This window comes from Pleurodeles waltl, chromosome 3_1, assembly GCF_031143425.1.
Source record: "Pleurodeles waltl isolate 20211129_DDA chromosome 3_1, aPleWal1.hap1.20221129, whole genome shotgun sequence".
NCBI lineage: Eukaryota > Metazoa > Chordata > Amphibia > Caudata > Salamandridae > Pleurodeles > Pleurodeles waltl.
The window spans coordinates 662,912,990-662,932,177 of NC_090440.1; the positions used below are offsets into that span (position 1 = coordinate 662,912,990).

General features: G+C 43.1%; 1 protein-coding gene across 4 annotated transcripts in view; it reads left to right on the top strand.

Moving 5' to 3' along the window:
• The first annotated feature begins 4,046 nt into the window (after positions 1-4,046).
• ANO9 (anoctamin 9) overlaps positions 4,047-19,188 on the top strand; it is a 386,417-nt gene continuing 371,275 nt past the window's right edge. For 3 of the 4 annotated variants that reach the window (XM_069223191.1, XM_069223192.1, XM_069223193.1), the window contains exon 1: positions 4,047-4,220. In XM_069223191.1, the coding sequence (XP_069079292.1) occupies positions 4,215-4,220 (6 nt within the window). In that variant the 5' untranslated portion in view covers positions 4,047-4,214. The remainder of the gene's footprint in view (positions 4,221-19,188) is intronic. The other variant, XM_069223194.1, reaches the window with a different exon arrangement.

The window sequence follows — 19,188 nt, forward strand, 5'->3', positions numbered from 1 at the left end:
GCTATGAACAGGCTGTTCTACTGGGACACCACAGAGGACGGACAACGCACTAAAACCTTCGTCCTAGGAGCTCCTCTGTCACAGTAGTGTGACAAAAAAGGCATATGACCCACAGACCTGTCCTGAGAGGCTGCTTTGGATGATGGCACCACACACCTTTTAGCCTGGTGCTGGGTGTGTGCATTTACTCTCTCCGTCCTGGACTATGTGCATAGCTGCTCCAAGAATTGATTCCATCCCCTCTGTGCCCATGTCTGCCACCCCATGACTGTATGGACTACTGGAACTCCTGTTTTGACTCGGTTTTGTGGCCATCTCAGTTGTCAAGAGGCATTGGGTGGTTACCACGTCCTGACATAAGCTCGTGAGACAGCTACTTTTTTCAGATCTTACAGGAAAGCCTAAGAAAGGATTAATTATCACATGAGTCTCCCATCCTTACCAGAGACATCAGTAGACAAAATACTGTGAGAACTCGTGTTAACTAAGGCCCCCCTTGTGTTGTGCATAGAGCACCGTTGAAGCGAATGCCAAAATTAAGTTGATACACTACACTTGAATCTATAGAACGATACATTGCTGCAGCAAAGAACCAACTGGAACAGGCTTCTTGCTGAATTAGGAGGAAGAACTATGGATGTTGTGCAAGAATCCATGGATATGGAAGGCAGAAATCGCTTGGATAGCATGATGGGTGTCCTGAACTATGTTCCCTGTAAGCTACGAGCGGGTGCGTGCGCAGCCTACTTTATCCTTTCGCCAAAGGTGTATGTAGGAGCATGCACGTCGTTCCAGACTCTAAGAAAGACCATTTGCTGTAAAGTGAACAACCAGCACACAAACAGTATCGGATTGGAATCACAATTAAGCATGGGCACTCCCAAAAAAGTGGCCCACTTTCCCTGGTCCTCCATTTCATGGATCATCTTCTGGTGAATATCAATGGAATCTGGCCTGTTATTTTTTGTTATTTTTTTGGTAGTTTTGTATAGCGTGAACTCGGTCCAAAGGCACTGGAGCAATGTACATGAGCACCAGCTACATTACCCAATTTTTATTTTAGCTATGGCGGTTAAGCGATTTGTTTAGAATCACAATAGGTTGAGCTGACGCTGGGACTCAAACCTAGTTCCAACTTCTGCAGCTCCAACCATAGCACTACGTCCAAATTTATGCAACCCTCTCCTTCCCCCTATTAAGGCCTAAAAGACACTTGGGCTGAGATGACAACACCTGGCACTAGGGAGGCCACTTATCTTACTCACCCCCTCAACAGCCCATTATAACCTCAGGGCAATGACCGGTTAGATGAGGTGTCAAAAAAGCACACTGCTGCTGCTGCAGGAGGTCTTAGGTGAGAATGGCCCAAGAGCACAAAATCACCTGCCCCAAGCCCCCGCGTCACCTGGGGAGGCCCCTCCTTACTGCCACCCTCCCAACACCCAACATGTCCTAAATATGATGGCCCGGTGGAGGATGACACTGCTTCTTGCAGGCAGGCCATGCAAGACAGGGGATCAAGGTGAGAATGCCCCAAAGGCTAACACCTGACCCCCAGCCTCAATTTAAATCATGGCAGGGGAGTGCTCATGATACTGGCGCCACATTAAAGTGGCCTGGCCAAGATAGTAAGCTTTTTGGTCCGGTTTACAGAGTCCCTAAAAATCCAGCCCACTGGTGACCAATGTTCCCTGTAAGGCGCACGCGCACCTTTCTTTCCCACATCGCGCAAGCCCCTTTGGCAAGCGTGCACGTTGTGCTGTTATCGAATCTTCCACCATTCCTATACTTTGTGGTAGTTTATATGCGTTATCACTTTCTAAGCCTAAATAAGCCTTTTAGAGCGATATACCTGCTCCCCTAAGGCAGATAATGTTCATATTTGAATCTGGATTGAAGTCAATGAAAACAGCGTTTATATGCCGCGGGAGTGTTTTAAACATCATTTGCCGTACTTTAGCATACAAGCGAACAAGTGATATTTGTCTTGGAAATTAATGGTTGATGAGCTAGGAAATGCTTCAGAACAGTAGAAAATGTGCTGTTATCGAATGTTCCACCATTCCTATACTTTGAGGTAGTTTATATGCGTTATCACTTTCTGAGTTTAAATAAGCCTTTTAGAGCGATATACGTGCTTCCCTAAGGCAGATAATGCTCATATTTGAATCTGGATTGAAGTCAATGAAAACAGCTTTAAATGCCGCGGGAGTGTTTTAAACATCATTTGGCGTACTTTAGCATACAAACGAGCAAGTGATATTTGTCTTGGGAATTCATGGTTAATGAGCTAGGAAATGCTTCAGAACAGTAGAAAATGTGCTGTTATCGAATGTTCCACCATTCCTATACTTTGTGGTAGTTTATATGCGTTATCACTTTCTGAGTTTAAATAAGCCTTTTAGAGCGATATACGTGCTCCCCTAAGGCAGATAATGCTCATATTTGAATCTGGATTGAAGTCAATGAAAACAGCGTTTAAATGCCGCTGGGAGTGTTTTAAACATCATTTGGCGTACTTTAGCATACAAACGAGCAAGTGATATTTGTCTTGGGAATTCATGGTTAATGAGCTAGGAAATGCTTCAGAACAGTAGAAAATGTGCTGTTATCGAATGTTCCACCATTCCTATACTTTGTGGTAGTTTATATGCGTTATCACTTTCTGAGTTTAAATAAGCCTTTTAGAGCGATATACGTGCTCCCCTAAGGCAGATAATGCTCATATTTGAATCTGGATTGAAGTCAATGAAAACAGAGTTTAAATGCCGCTGGGAGTGTTTTAAACATAATTTGGCGTACTTTAGCATACAAGCAAGTAAGTGATATTTGTCTTGGAAATTAGTGGTTAATGAGCTAGGAAATGCTTCAGAACAGTAGAAAATGTGCTGTTATCGAATGTTCCACCATTCCTATACTTTGTGGTAGTTTATATGCGTTATCACTTTCTAAGCCTAAATAAGCCTTTTAGAGCAATATACGTGCTCCCCTAACAGGTCATGTCCTTGGGGTGTGCAACCAGGTCACAAAACTGCCTTGATGCCCTATTGCATGGAGCAATGATATCCCTTTTTTGCTTTAGTGGTATGGAGAGGCTAATGCCAAAGATCTTGGCTAGTTATGCGCTGCGCGCGCGTGAATGGTCAATTTCTTGGCGCACGTATCCTTGGCTGCAGCGCACAGAGATCGCACACAGTGGAAAAAAATTAGAGGGAACATTGCTGGTGACCCTGTGGGGCTCACCACCCAATGCCCGCCTTCCTAATCCAACCCTGTCCTTGCCCCCATCATACCTCCACCTCGGGAACTCTTAAGCTGGCTGCCGTCCACACAGAAGGGGTAGAGGTGGACGAGCCAACAAATAAACAGAAACCCTAGCCAGAGGTATGGCTGAGCTCTAAGGGCCTGTGGATGCGCTGAGCCCTAAAAATAGTTGGCATCTATGTTGTGCAATAAATATTGTGCGGAAAAAATGATACTCTAAAATTAAAAAGGTATTTCTTTGACATGAAGAAGCATTTCAACGTAATACATCAGATTATTTTTCTACAGCGCACACCCTGAAGTCACATATTGAATGGTACTCTGGCCTGTGATACCGGAGTAAAAAATAAGCTTTGTACAGTAAAATATTTGCCAAAGATCACACAATTTTGACAAGCGGGGAAGCAGAACTGGCCCAGATTTTTTGTTTTCACATTATGCAATTTTCCAACTACAGTGCTACCTATTTCTCTCTTTTTCAACACCAAAGGATTACGTCTTGTTTTTAAAGGCTTGGGGCATGGCGATAGAGCATTGGCGACAGGCGGCTGCCACGTTAAAGCTCGGCTCCTTCTGGGCTCTAGGGTCCAAGAGGACTTCGAGCTGAGCCAGGGCCAGGCCTCCGGCTCGGGAGTGAAGTGCCTCGCCCACCTCTATGCAGGGGTGCCGGTTATCGCTGCGTGATGGGAGGTGTCTTATGAAGAGTCCCACACCGAGACGGGACCGACCTGTGATGTCACCGCTTACCTGGCACACAAGGGAGTGGTCAGGTAGGCTAACCTGTGAGACAGGGCGGGCGCGGCAGGCGAGGGGGAGGAGAGAGAGCGAACAGAGAAACTCCAAGAAAGCGCAGGGTTCACAGAAGCAGACCCCGCACCCAGCTCCACACCGGGGGTCTCTCGAGGACTATCTCTATGTGAGCAGAACGCAGCGGCGCGAGACTCTTCAAAATGCAGGTAAAGACTAAAGAGACATCTGGGCAGGGAGGTATCTGGTAGCAAGAACTCGCGCTGTAAGTATCGGGAAACCAGCGCACGACCTGGGACAGAGCCGGAAGACGGGACTTTCTGAGCGAAAGCAAATCTAGATCGGAGAGGGACTCAGAAAACTTGTATTTATTATATAGAACCACTAGTATTTGCAGTGAAACTTATAAGAAAAGGGTGTATGTAGGTGTCGCCATTAGGAAACGGAGGCGTAAGCACACACACGTAAATAAATGCCTGGCACCCTTTACAACATGCAGAGAAACACCGAATACCCCTACACTGACGAAAAATGTTGAATACATTTCCCCTATTTCTCGCTAATTTTCTACATGTTGCCATGCATTAAGTATTAATCAATGTAAGATTTCAAGGGCCCTCTGCTAAAATCATTTGCAAGACATAATGCCCTATGGACCAGTTGTCAGGAAGCTTATTCGGAGTTTTTTGTTGCATTCATGAGACTCCAATTGAAGTATTCTCCATTGTTTTCACCCCTGCAAGTTCCGCCGGGTGTATTGTGTCCAGTTATGGAGGGCTTATCTGATGTACTGTACCCATACATGGCGACTGCTCATATAGTCTTTAGAAGTGGAGCCAATATCAGCAACATAGTGCCTAGTTCTGGAGTTGTCTACAGAGCTGTGTTCAGTTCCAAACCCCACATCTAGGATATGGTGTTGGTTTCTCCAGGTTACGCCGCAGTATTGTGTTTGGTTCTGAAGGTCTTATCTGGAGAATTGAGTCTGCTTCTGGTGGCCTCATCTCCATGATTATCAAAATAGTTTGAAACAGTCCAGTGGCACTAGCCAAGACAAGTAATTAATGCTAGGGGATGAGGCTAACCATTTAAGGACTTGTATGAAGGGAAAAGGGGCATGCGATTGCTAGAGCACAGAATGCATATAGCATACCTTGGCAGAAGTGGCTGAATTTGTAGTGTGGTGACACAAATGAGAACAAACATAGGCCCTCATTTCAACATTGGCGGTAAAATCCACCTACCGCTGCGGCGACGGCCTCCGAAAGACCGTTGCCGTGGCTACCAGCCTCCCGCCATATTATGACTACAGACGGATTTCTGCCACAAGAAGGGTGGAAATCCGTCTGTTGCCATACCGGCGGATGGTGGTAAGGTGGTGCTGCTACCACCAGCAGCGCCACGCCAGTAGACAGCCGCCAGCCGTATTATGACAAATAATGTGGCCTGGCGGTGTTCTGCTGGTGGGCGCTGCTGGCGGGAGCAGCGCCCCATCCTGTCTCCTGCCGAAGGACTCCCTGGATCCAGGTAAGTTGGGTCTTTGACAAGGGAGAGGGGTGTTTGTGTGTTGGGAGGGTGTGAATGTATGTGTGTGTGTGAATGCGGGTGTGTGTTGAGTGTTGAATGCGTCTGTGCATGTACGGACGTGTGTGTGCATGTATGTTGTGAAATGTGAATGTGTGTCTGCATGTATGTTTGGAAGTGTGTGAGGATGTCTCTGTGATTGGATGTATGCATGTATGTATGTGTTAATGTGTGTGTGTATGCGTGTGTGTGTGAAGGAGGCGTGGATGTTGCGGGGTATGGGGAGGTGGAGGTGTGGAGGGGGATAACTGGAGAGGTGGGGGGACCCCTTTCAGTGACAGGGAAGGAGTTCCTTGTCATTGATATTGCCTACCGCCATGGTTTTTAAGGAGTTATGAACGCCATGAAAACCATGGCGGTAGGCGGGGTCATAATCCTGCAGGTGGCACAATGTACCTGCCCGGTAGCTGTTACCGCTGTGGCGGTTGGAATGGTACATTGGCGGGTTGGCTTCAACCAACCTGCCAATGTAATAATGTGGCGGTAAATACTGCCAGCCTGTTGGCAGTACTTACTGCCACATTACCGCCGACCGCTGGGGTCGTATTGACCCCCTTATTTATTTAGCAAGGGTGGTCCAGGTTCTCTGTGTCAGGCAGTTACGTAATTCAAAAAGATGGGACTATCACCATTACTGATCAGACAAGTAGTTGATAATGCAGTCTGCAGACCTTAAACCTGTTGGGTCTATCAGTGGCTTTCAGTTTTAAAGGAGTGGGTGGAGCAAACTGGTCTCTAGAACCTGCCATAAAGTGATTGATTTTTACCAATAGGAAGCGAATAACGATTCCCCCATGCAGATCCTCTTTTTCAAGATCTTAATTTTTTAATTATTTGAGTTTTTCGACAGTGCTGACCACATTAGGTCATTTTCAGATCACTACATTGGTGTGGTAAATAAGAATATGAGGACATTTCAAAGGCAAATTGTCTTTTTGTTTTGAAAATCAGTTGTACAGATATTACTTGTACCAAAAATGGGATAAACAGTAGTACATCAAAATGCTATATACTCCTATTCACACTTCCATAACAGGGTACTAGGTTCGCATAGAGATAATGGAATGTGAGTGAGGACAACGTTTGTAGTTTGCTGCAAAGATACCAGTTAAGAAACAGGCATGTGCAGAGATTGAGCTAAGGGAGAAGAGTTTTGAGGTCTCAGCCTAACATACAGCACAGCTGTCTGGTTTGCTAAAGACATCTTGAGGTCTCTATGAAAGTTGACATCAGAAAATGCATTCTGCTCGTTGAGTACCATTGTCTTGATAGTTGGTAACTCGCACTTTCTGGGTTTCCATTCACTACCTTTATTTGCTTTAGGCTGTACAGGTTCAGTTTGTCCCTCCTGTTGCCTAAACCATGTTTTCTGTATTCTTCTACAAACTCGCTTTCTGTTAACAGGCCTTTAAATCTTGTGCTTATCTCATCACATTTGCTGTGCAGTCAAAGACCAAAGTCAAATGTCAGGTGCTGTCTTCAAATGGTACTTGTTTACTTTTCTTTCTCTGATTTCAAAGTGAGAGGATTTATGTGACAATTGTGCTGGATACTGCGAGTAGGAAATACTTTTATTCTAGCACACAACATTTAAATGAATTGTGCAAGTATTTCAGAATATATCAGATTTATAAACATACAAATGAAGCACATTTTTTGTTATTTCTGAAGTGTGTTGGAAACAAATACTTTTATTATGATCAAAACGAATCATTAAACTCAGTGATGACATTTTCACACATTTTCGTTTGTGCATTGTTTAGTTTTATAAGTAAAGCTGTAATTCTGCGCAAATGTAATGGTCATTTCAATTGAAAATGTGGAGTCTGTAATGGCAGTGTGCTACCACACCATGCATACTCCACTCTTTGCCACTCCACTTTGCTCTGCACCACTCCACACCACTGCACCCTACTCTGCACAACTCAATTTTATACCTCTCCATACCACTACACTCTGCACTACTCCACTCTACGCCACTTCATGCTACACCTCTCTACTCTGCCCTGTAACTCTCTACTCTATGCCAGTTTTTATCTGATCAGTCCACATTATAGTTATTTTAATGCATCAGACATTAAATCTTTCAAAGCAGAAACGTAAGGCCTGCAAATTTTGCTCTGTTGTCTTTGTGTTTGAGACTAGCTGCACTGAAGTGCTTTGTGATTTTTTGGGGTAGCATTCTTGAGTTGGAAAGACTAGTCAGTAAAGACGTACCATAGTAGTCCCTTAGAACGTTCAGTATGTGGTCCAAATTGTGTGAGCTTTTTTTCTGTTACCGTTCATCATTTACCTTATATAGTGATTCGACGTGTGCTGTTAAAACTAAAGCATGCAGTATTTGATGGGATGTTGCAGTGTACAATATTATCAGTAATTCACGGTGTCGTCGGTTTAAATCGTTTCCCTGCACAGCCAGTTCGGAGATCTGAGGCTTGGCAAATTTGCTGTTTTCTTTGTGTTTGTAATTAGTTGCTTTGAAAACGTTAGTGCATTTTCTTGGGTCGGTAATCTTGACTTAGAAATGCCACTCTGTCCGTCTACTCCACAGAGAACATTAAATGTATGGTCCCTCATTTATCTCTTTTTTTTTCTCTGTAACTTTTTTAACACTTACCTGACATAGTGATTCGACATGTGCTGTTAAAACTATAGCATGCAGCATTTGCTTATATAGTCACCTTCATCAGCATCAGCAAACTCCCAATTTCACAAGATGCATTAAGGCAATACATTGCTTTATATCAATAAGAAAGTTAATACGAATGCCTCAAAGATTGAAATCTTTTTTATAGGAGGCCCCTCTCCAAGTTGCCACGAGATACAATGTCATTTTAAGATTTTTTGTGGGGACCCGGCCAAGAAGATATTTTAGGACCCGCCTGTTTGGTAGAACTTTGAATGTTATTACCCATTTTCTCCTCAGCCAAGCCAATATTGAATTGTGTGTTAAATTGACAGAAAAAAGATCACAATATGTTTTGAATGGGACCCAGAAATCCTCAAATTGACACTGGATTGGAAGAGACAGGGTTTGAGGTAGAAGCAGGTAAAGTGAGGGGAAGACTGAACTAGAGGTTATATGAAGAGAGAGTTTCTCAGAATGCCCCTAAAACGTCTCTCTTGAAACATCAAGCCTACATCACAGCTAGGTCTCCATGCACTTGGAAGCAAGAATCAATCTTAGACTCTCCTTTCAAAACTAACACAATCACAGATTCAAACTCAAACTCCCATTTGCACCTATATCTTAATTACAACTTGTGTGTTAATTGCACAGCAGCAGATGTTTGCCCGCATGTGAAACCTGTAGCAAGTTGTATGGGCAAACTGCATGCAATAAGAATTTGTGCACCCTGGAATTGTGAACATGCGGCATTGGCACGTTTTTTTGCATTTCAAGTTCAAAACAAACATTGGCAAATCCAAAAGGTCTTGCTTGTGCAAGACATATTGGCTTTGCAGGGGGTGTGTTTTAGCCATGTTGTATGCTAGTGTGGCTGCTGTTCAACATGGCTAAAGGTTAGCAGCATGGAGGAGAGTGACATGGAGTGGAGTGTTGTAAAGCGGTGTAGACTGTCGTGCAGTGGTGTAGATGTGGAGGGAGTGTAGTAGAGTGGAGGGGCACAGAGTGTCAGAGTGGAGTAAAGTGTCATAGAGTGGAATGGCATGGAATGTTGTAGAGTGGAGTGGTGTAGAGGGAGTTGCTTAGAGGGAGGTAGTGTTGTGGCTTGGAGTGGCATAGAGTGGAGTGGAGTGTTAAAGAATTCGGTGGCATAGAGTATCGTGGAGTGGCTTAGAGTGGAAGGACATAGAGTGGAGTGTCATACAGTGGAGTAGAGTGAAGTGCCATTGAGTGTTTTGGAGTGGCACAGTGTGTCGTGGAGAAAGTAGAGTGAAGTAAAGTGACATGCAGTGGCATAAAGGAGGTTGTGTAGAGTGGCGTAGAGAGTTGAGTGGCATGAAGTAGATTGTCAGAGAGGAGTAGCATAGATTGGAGTGTCATAGAGTGTAGTGTCAAGTAGAATGTTGTGGCAAACAGCAGAGTGGAGTGGCATAGAGTGTTGTGGAGTGACAACGAATGGCGTAGAATGGAGTGGTATAGAATAGCATAGTGGAGTAGAGAGGAGAAGTGTGTCAGACTCTGGAGTGGAGTAAAGTGGTGTGGAGTGGCATGGAGGGAGATGTGGCATAGAGTGGAGTTGCGCAGAGTAGAGTGGAGTGGCGTGTCACAAAGTGGAAAGGCTTGTCATAAAGTGTTGTGTCGCAGAGTGGTGTGTCATAGAGTGGGTTGGCATGTCATTGAATGGAGTGACGTCGTAGAGTGGCAGAGGCTGGAATGGCGTAGAGTGGAGTGACTGGGTGTGGAGTGTCGTAGAGTGGAGTGGCTTGTTGTGGAGTTGAGCGGCTTGTCGTGGAGTGGAGTGTCATAGAGTGGCGGCCATAGAGAGTTGCAGAGTGGAGTAGTGAGGAGCATAAATGGGGTGGTAGCACACTGCCACTACAGACAATGCATTGCCAATTCAAATGGCCATTTCATTTGCAGAGACATACAGTTTTATGGATAAAAGTATACAGTGCAATAATGATAATGTGTGGAAATAGCATCTCCTAGTGTATTGATTTGTTTGGATCATATTAAAATATTTGTTTACACAACACTTCAGAATTACAAAAAAAGTGCTTCATTCGTGCTTTTCTAATTCTGATATATTGTGAAATATCTGCACAGTTTATTTACAGACATATACATTTTGCTGTGTCCTAGATAAAGGCCTTTCCTTTCAGGCCAAGATTGTCACATAAATCTTCTCACTTTGAAGTCAGAGAAAGAAAAGTATACACCAAGCTACCTTGGAAGACAGAGCCTGACATTTGACCGCTGTCTTTTAATGTAAGCTAAGAACAAGATTTAAAGGGCTGTTTACAGAAGGTGAGCACTCATGAAAGAATACAGTAAATGGCTATGCTCTATGGGAGAGACAAACTCAAGCTGTACAGCCTAAAACAAATAAAGCCAGCAAACAGAAAGCAAGCAAATTTGAAATACAAACCATAAAGCCAATGGTAAGCACAGGTAGAATGTATTCTCAGGGGAGATTTTAGAATATCACCAAGATGATGTTAGCAAACCAGACAGGTGTGCTGTCTAGTGGGCTTCGACCTAAACACCAAATGACCTGTGCACAGTAAATCCCACACTGGGTGCATGTTTCAAAAGCAGCCTTTTCCTATTTGAAATGTCTGAAAATAATTTACCCAGTGTTCATCCTCTCCCCATGCAGTCCAGGCAATATGGGCATTGGTTGTGTGTCCCCGTTACTGCACCATTCAGGCTTCGTGCATATCTAGTGCAGCATGTGTAAAACATGCAGAAAGCACAGTCAAATTGTGTCTTCCAGTGGGCAAAAGTACACCTCCATGTGCTCTTCACACCCTTGACCGGCACTGTCTGCCACTGTTGCAGGCATTGATCTTTGAGATGCTGTGCGTTGTCTATCAAGCATTTTAGTCACTGCGTTGTTTGCGGGCTGTGGCAACCTTTGATCTGTGGGAAATTCTTTCACCCCTCCCCCACGTTTTTTTGCCCTCTCCATTTCCACTTTCAAAGGAGTGAGCGGAGGAGGAAGGCGGTTCATAGTCCAAGGAGCTGAGGCATGAGATAAACTCCCTCTCATTGTCACCTAGAAGTCCATCTCATTTTCTGGGAGCATTTAAACATGTATCCCCTTCCTGTGTAAGTAATCTCTTTTAAAACTGTTTGGCCCTTGTATGAGGTAATTTGAACTGACTGCCAGGGAGCCACGTGCAGCATTACATAACATAACATAACAACATACATTGCGAAGGTATGCACAATGGCCAGGGGGTGAGCATGTGGGGCTCCGAGGTGAAAGGGCCGATAAAGCCTGCAGTGGACTCTGTTAGCTCTCTCGCGTCAGGAGAAGGACGGAAGGCGGGAAGACAGGGTGTACCTCTGGGATCCGAGTTGCGCTCACATTCTCAAACCTACAGGCAGGGTAGACAGGCCCCTACAGCTCCCTAACATTTTCAGAATTTTTCTGTAGATCCCAGTTCTCGACAACACGGTGTGGTATTAGGGGGGCAGCAGCTCGGGCGAAAAGCTCTACCCAAAGGGAGTCAGATTTTTTTTCTCTGATGGAGTAGCACACCCCTATGAAGTCCAGACCCCACTCCGGCGTTGTCTAGATAGCTCTACTCTGTAATAAAGGTGGATGGGCCGTGAAGATGTCGTCGAAACACTTAAGGAAACGGGACCAGAGGAATAGGCTCATAACAGAGACTGAAGGACAGATATCTGGGCTGCAAGGGGGAGGGGACATTGCGACACATGAGATCTAGTGCACGTGAGCAGTTTTCACACATAATCAACAAGAGCCTCGGCCCAGAGGGCACAAACTGGCCAGTAAAATGGGAGGTGGTGGGTGCATAGGGACAGCAAGCTTTAGAACTAGTTATGGTATTTCAGAGCTGATGTGTGTCTTCGAGCATGTATACGAGACCTCCCATTGAGAAAGTGGTGGGATCAGAGGGCGACAAACAACCCTAAAGACAGATGTCAAGTTGTTAGATGCTTCAATGCTTCTCCTTGAATGCTGTCTTTGTGACACTCATTGACAGCCCCAGGCAGTATGCCAGGGGACCATCTTTTTGCAGTCTCCTCTTTCATCCCAGGTAGTCCTGCCTAGTTGAATTTCCTTGGCCGGAAGGACTGCTGAGAAACCGGGCTCTGGAGACTAAATATGTAACTTACAATTCTCTTTCTAGACTTTTAAGTGCTTAAAGGAAAATGAATTGAGTGTATGCAATGAGTCTTCTAGACTAGGAGCCTCAAATCTACCTGTGGATAGAAATCATCTTAGAGCCAGTGCTGGTGGGAGCTACTGCACAGAAAAACATCTAACGGTTTCTGGCCCAGCAGCAGCTTGATGGACAGTGCTGTTGTATACACGGGTGTACTTAATATTGCACCTGGGTAGTATAAATACCAATAATTATTTTTATTACAGGGAGCCTGTTTAATAGGATCTTTTGCACAAATACAGACTCTGCAGTGTACCCTTCATTTCGAGTATAAAAACATCAAAATATCCATGTAAAAATAAGGTCTGTTGCTTGGAGTGCCTTCTCCTTAAACCATGGTAGTAAGCTTGCTGCAAGGCTTTTAGGGGGTGGGGAGATAGACTTTGGGAGTCTAAACTTTGTTGAAATAGCTTAAATCAGCCATTCTTAACCTTTTGACTTCTGTGGAACCCCACTTGATCATTACTGGATACCACATGCTCCCTCTAGGGACCACCAGTGAGTCAACAGTGTAAGGCAGAGACCCCGGCTAATCATTTTCAATGATTTGAACCGCAAAACAATACACAAAAATACAGAAACAAGCACTCATCAAACATGTATACTAATGATGCAATATTTTATTTTATTTACAAACACTTATAAAATAAATCCAAAATGTAATTTTAATGGAAGGTTCGAGCTTTTCTAGAATCAATTGAGGCCACTCATCGTCCATACTATATTCTTTTTGACAGTTTTGCATTGCTCTCACAAATGAATCTGAGGATACTAACTTAATCTTTAGCCTCCAGTTTAGAACTCCTTCACATTTACAGAACGTTTTAATGTTTTTTATTTTACATTTTGCTTCTGTTTTTACATACTTTTTAATAATCTGTTAGTAATATTCAAATGTCTTAGCAGTTGCAGACCCCCACAGAGAAGGCTTTGTGCCCCCCCCCCCAGCGGTTCCTTGACCACAGGTTAAGAACCACTGTCTTAATTAAAAATAAACTTAACTTGTATTTAAAGTGTGTCTGGGTTAATGTGAAATGAAGTGTTAGAGAAGGTAGAGTCGTAGCTTAGGAGCTAGCAGAGGGAACTATTAAAATCATGACGAACACAAGGAGATAGAGTACTAGCTAAACATCTTGATGAGGTAGAACAAAGTCCCATTGTAAGGTTAAATACTGATGAAACTAGATACATAGAAAAGACCAATAGAACAAATTAATTTGTATTGATTTATTTAAAGATTTTGTAGACCATTGTATGCTTTCTTTTATTGACTTCAGAACTGTGATGAAAAACAGATTACTTAGGAGATTATGGGTCATGTTAGAGTCAAACTGGATATGGCGCACCTACTTCAGTGGTCTTCATTGCCACCTGCAGGTAAGAAGGTTTAGGTAAAGACAAGATAGAAAAGTCAGTTTTCAGACCGTTCCTGGAGTGCCTATTGTTGGGCTTCACCCTCATGTTTAAGGTTTGTGTGTTCCACAATCTAGGACCTTGGAATCCCAAGGTCCTGCCTCCAAGTTTGATCCAATTGAACATTCTTTGGGTGAAAAGGTGAGCAAAAGTGAATGTGTTCGAAGCCGCAGAGCATGGCTATGGTGAAATAAGTGAGGAATAATGATGAGCAAAGAGAAAGTGAACGTAAGAGTGGAGCATTCCAGGACGACCTACATAGAAAAAAAGAGAAATGAAGCGACCAAAGAGGTTTAAGTCTGAAGCAAAAGTAGGTAGCGGAAAAGTGAGGAACTGTTTTTTTTTGTTATTAAGAGGTTGAATATGGCAGAGTATAGTTATTGCAAAAATATGTCTTTCAATAAGAAATAAGAGAGGGGAGTAAAAGTAAAGTCTAGCTTGTGATCAATACTTACTGGTATGCAGTGGAGGCCAGTCATTTTGGCAGGGAGGGAGGCTGGCGGGCCACACATGCACACATATACACTCCCTTACAACAATACAAATACATTTATGCATACACACAGGCACCAAACATTCAATAGTATAAAACATACCTGCCCTGTAGCTCCCGGACAGGAAAGCCTTGGAGATCCCAGGAGAGTTGGGGCTGCTTCCTTCCGTCATTGACTGACTTTAAGTCAGCCAATGATGGAAGGCATCAGTCCCTCACTCATCACAGAATGGGGTCAGTGAGATTTGCTGACCCCACCCCACTCTGTGACAAGATGTCATTGATTGGCCCTCGGCCCTGGGCACTTCACGGCTTTGGAACTGAAGCGGCCAGGTCTGAGGCAATCAATGTCGCTCCCTTTATCATGAGGGGGAGGGCCTCAAGGCACTTCTGCCAGGCTGAGAAGGTCATGCCCACAGTGCTGTTAAATCCGCAGCCTGGCAAAGTTTAGCTTAAGCAGCCAGGCACCTGTGCATTTAGTGTATGTGTAGCTCCTTGACCTGAACAAGAAGAGTGACCTTTGCTCAGCCTGAAAGACACTCTTATTCTCCTGAGGAAAGTGAGGGGGTGGCCCCTTCGCCTGTATGGACTGACCATGGCTGCTGTTCTAAAAGAAAAAGGCAAGGAAATAGGTGAAGATTTTGTTAAAAAGAATAGGATTTCAGTCTTGGATGTGTTCATCTGGGGATAGCGCTTAACCATCAGCATTTCACTGATGGCAGGACATTGAGACAGTTTCTGTTGGAGAGAAGCATTAAAAGAAAGGAACCCAATACATACCTGAGTATTAACTGCATAAATATCTGCATTAAAACCAAAAGATAGAAAATCTGCTTCTAAGTGATCAGAATGGAGTGATAGTAAGCATGGGCCAAGGATAGAACCCTGTGGAAATCAGATCAGGGTCATAAGGAAAAAGGCGCTGAAAGGGAATCCCTTGAGGTTCCTGAGAGAGTGCGACAAGAAAGATGACAGTGAATCAAAAATAGGGATGGATGCACAATATCCAAAGATGTAAGAACTAAAAGGAGATTAGTGTATAAACTACCATGTCAAAAGCAGCTGACAAGTCTAGCAATACTAAAACCCAAATGGAAATTGTTAAGAAATGCTCAGTGGCAGGAGTTAAATGACAGAGAAATTGAAGTCTCCCTGGAAGAAAAAGCTGGAACGAAGAGAAGAAATAAGATTATTCTGAATAACACGGTGGGGAAGGAGAAGAGGGCAACCCAGCTAGAAAAGGAGTTTGGGAAAACTGAAGCCAAGCCAAGGGCGTTCTGAAAGGTAAAATGCAGTGCTAGTAATCTATGGTGGAATGAAGAGATGAAGCAATGGTAATGGATAGCTATTTTCACCTCTTTAAAGACGAAATACAATTAAACAATAATAATTAAAAGAAGAAAAGTGAGCAGGTCGCTCTGAAGACTGTTATCCCACTCAAAGAAGTCCTCTTTCGGAGGAAAAGTGAATGCAGACAGCGGAATAATAGGCACAATTTCAAAGAAGGCTCGTTAAAATGTGTGAAAAGCAAACACTGTTTTTTCCTTGGCACAGCCGTTGCTCAGATTTTTGGAGTCATCGGGCTCATTGTCCCCTTTTTTTTTAGATAACTAGTCATGTGCCTGGTCATACACCAGGTCTTGGTTCGGCTGTGTGTGGTATTTCTTTGCATTGTAACAACATGCTTCTCAAAAAAAGGCTAAAACCTCCATCAGCCAGACCCAGAGAAAGTCTCATTCTCACCTTAGTTGAATAAATATTAACCTTCCCTCATCAAGCCACTCAGTCCTAATACAAGACATTTCACAGGAAAAGAGACTAAGGATAATTGGGCAACAACTCATAGTTAATATTAAAAGATGAAAAGCGAAGTGGTACAAATAAAAAAAGTAGGATTTAAATAACTATAAATAGCCTGGAAGCAGCAGAGCGCATATGTAAAAAATGTATACAACAAACATGTCCAGTTAAATGGGAAAATGCATTAAGTAGTTCCCAGTGGTCAAAGTTCATACTTGTAATTGAAATGTGGTAAAAACCTCTTTGTGGATTTCCACAATAAAATGTCTTATTCTCGAAAGCACAGAAGTACTTTTTCGAGAAACCATCTGTCCATGGTAAATTCATAGTTAGGAAAATCTGTAGATACTGGTTTCTGTGGGACTTGATAGCTGCTTGTGGTAATGGGGAGTAAGGAACCCACAGGATGAAGGATTGCTATGCCACCATTTTACTTCTGGCACTCCACCTGGTAATGACGGTGGCAGGATTGAAATGTCTGAGGATATGAATAAAAAGGTAGCATCACAGAATTATATCTACAAATTCTTGGCATGTTACATCCACACCCAAAACCTCCAGAACGGGTCAGCTTTCACAGCTCACACAGCGGATCTGCGTCACGCAAGTCGTTTATACCTTTTCTGTTGCAGATGTCTTTTTCACATTGCCGCCCTAAGACATTCCATGCTTAGGTTGGGGAATAAAAGAAAGCCTACAAGATGTGTACTTCACCACTTTAGTACTTTCATACAGGTATCAATTAGAATATTGTTTATAAAAAACAGTGGTATGATATTTGACCCAGCAAAGACCAGCATGAATGGATACTTAGTAGTAGTTAATGTGCAGCAAGAATGGTGGAACAAGCTTTTTGTATAATTGGGTTGATAAACCAGACCATTCATTCAGCAGTTTAGCTCTACCAGGCCTCTTTAAAAAAAAATCAATTAAATAAGACTCTTTAGGCAAGTTCTTTTTTTTTCATTGTCAGATTATGGCACCCAGTTGGTGCTCTTTGGAATTCTGACATCAGGAGCGTTTGGGCCTCATCTGCTTTCTCATGACTTGCCCTTCTTCGTGATGAAATAGCCTCTTGTGAAGTATTAGAAAGGTATACATTTCCTGAGGCGAAGTGCATCGGCCATAACTTATCCCATATCAGTGAAAGGAAGGAAATGATTCTCTCTTACATTAATTCTAATAAATACCTTTAGTTTGGAGAGAAAGTAAACCTATTATATACTTTTGTTAATATTCTTGGATAATATTTCACTTGATGTGCTGTGGATTTCTCGACAAGTACATTGTTTATGTTGGTGAGTGGCTTAGATATTGGAATAGATATTAAACCTCAATTTCTTGCAAATAGTTTCTTGTCTATAAAGGAAATGGATAAAGCCACTGAAATCTGAACATTTGACCTAGGCGAGCATAACTGTGTCTGCTTTATCACAGTGATAAGAAAGGACTTTCAAGCCCTCAACCTAGATGACAAGAGAGGCCCCTGAAGAGGCCTTGGAAAGGGGCAGAGGTATACAGTCGAAGACCAGGCCCAAGTCAAAACCATCAATACTCTGTGTGATGTGTGTTTTAAAACTGGCTAAATTGGATTGGCTGTTAAAGCAACAGAGGTTAAGTTTGTGAATTGATCAGACAAGGTGGCAGAACATGAGCAGACGCATGAAAATCAAGGAAACAGATTCTTTACTAATGGTGAGGAGCACAGATCCAGGCGCTGGGGGCGCAGTGAACTGCAGAGCACTGTTGACCAACAAGTGACATAAGTGGAAGAATGGGGGATGAGTAAGTGTCCAGCAGTCTCACGGGCATTTAGGCTCCCCAGGAAAGGCTCCAAAACCAGTGAGCCTGGAAGAGGCCTGCTAATGTTTAGTATGATGGTCAGGATCGATTTGGTGGCATTAAGAAGAGATAACTTCTTTGCTGAGTTGTGAGCCCCTGTTACCTAACCTCATTTTGGATATTGTGTTGTGTAAGAAGACCCTTCTGGGGACAAAGAAATAGTTTGACAAATTAGAAGTCATTGTCATCCTTGCCCAACATGCTAAGATGAAGACATGCAGTTTCTTTTAACCCACAGGAAGATGCTTACAGAGTCTTGCTGGAAAATATGAAAGTTGATACAATGTGATACAGTTTTGCATATTGTCATGTATATAGGTTGTCAGTGAATTCCCCGGTGAAAGGATGTTTTTGAGCTTTCCTGCAGGCATTGATGGTATAATTCTTCTGAGGTGAGGTGAGACAAGGAATGTTATGGTCAGGGTTCCTATTTACAATCTATACTCTTTTCCTATAGCTGTCTTCTGATGTAGTGATGAGATGATGCGTGTCTTAAATGGTTCAGAGAGTTGAAAGTTGGACTAAAGTGAGATGCAAATTTTTTTAGACACACAAATTGAAACTTGAGATATAATCCATGGTCATCGACTTGAATTAACAGTTATATATGAAAACAGACAGTGCGTGCTTGTTTTACAAAAGAAAAAGTAAATTCATAGTATCTTCTGTCCTACATCTCCAGTGCCTAATCAATAACGGAATAAACTGTTGAGAAAACTTCCTTTCCCATGCTATTGTTCCTAAACAGCCTCACTCTTTTCCCAGTCATCTGTCTCTACTGTCCTTTGCAATACTGGCATTTCCTGTTCTAACCTTGCAGAATGTTCTCAAGTGTAATGTCCTCGACAACCATAATTTGGGTACCAGCATGCAGATTTATAATGATATGTAGATCATAATAATGGCACAACTCTAAAACAGGAGGTCCAGATTCGGCCACATAAACCTTGCCTCTCGTGCTCTTGTCCTTGAAAGTTATGACTATATGTATATACTCAATTATATCAATTTGTTCACCTTGGTTCCCACCAGGGTTAATATCTGTAGGTAACAATCATACCGATGGCCATTCTTATAACAACATTTTTTTTAGTATGATGGGCAAGTTCTTTGCCCAGTGCGTCCCCTTGTAATGTGACTGAAAACCGATCCAGGAGCCTTTCTCAGGCATATTTGCTCGTCTACATCCATGTAGAAGCCCAATCATGCTTTCAGCTTTG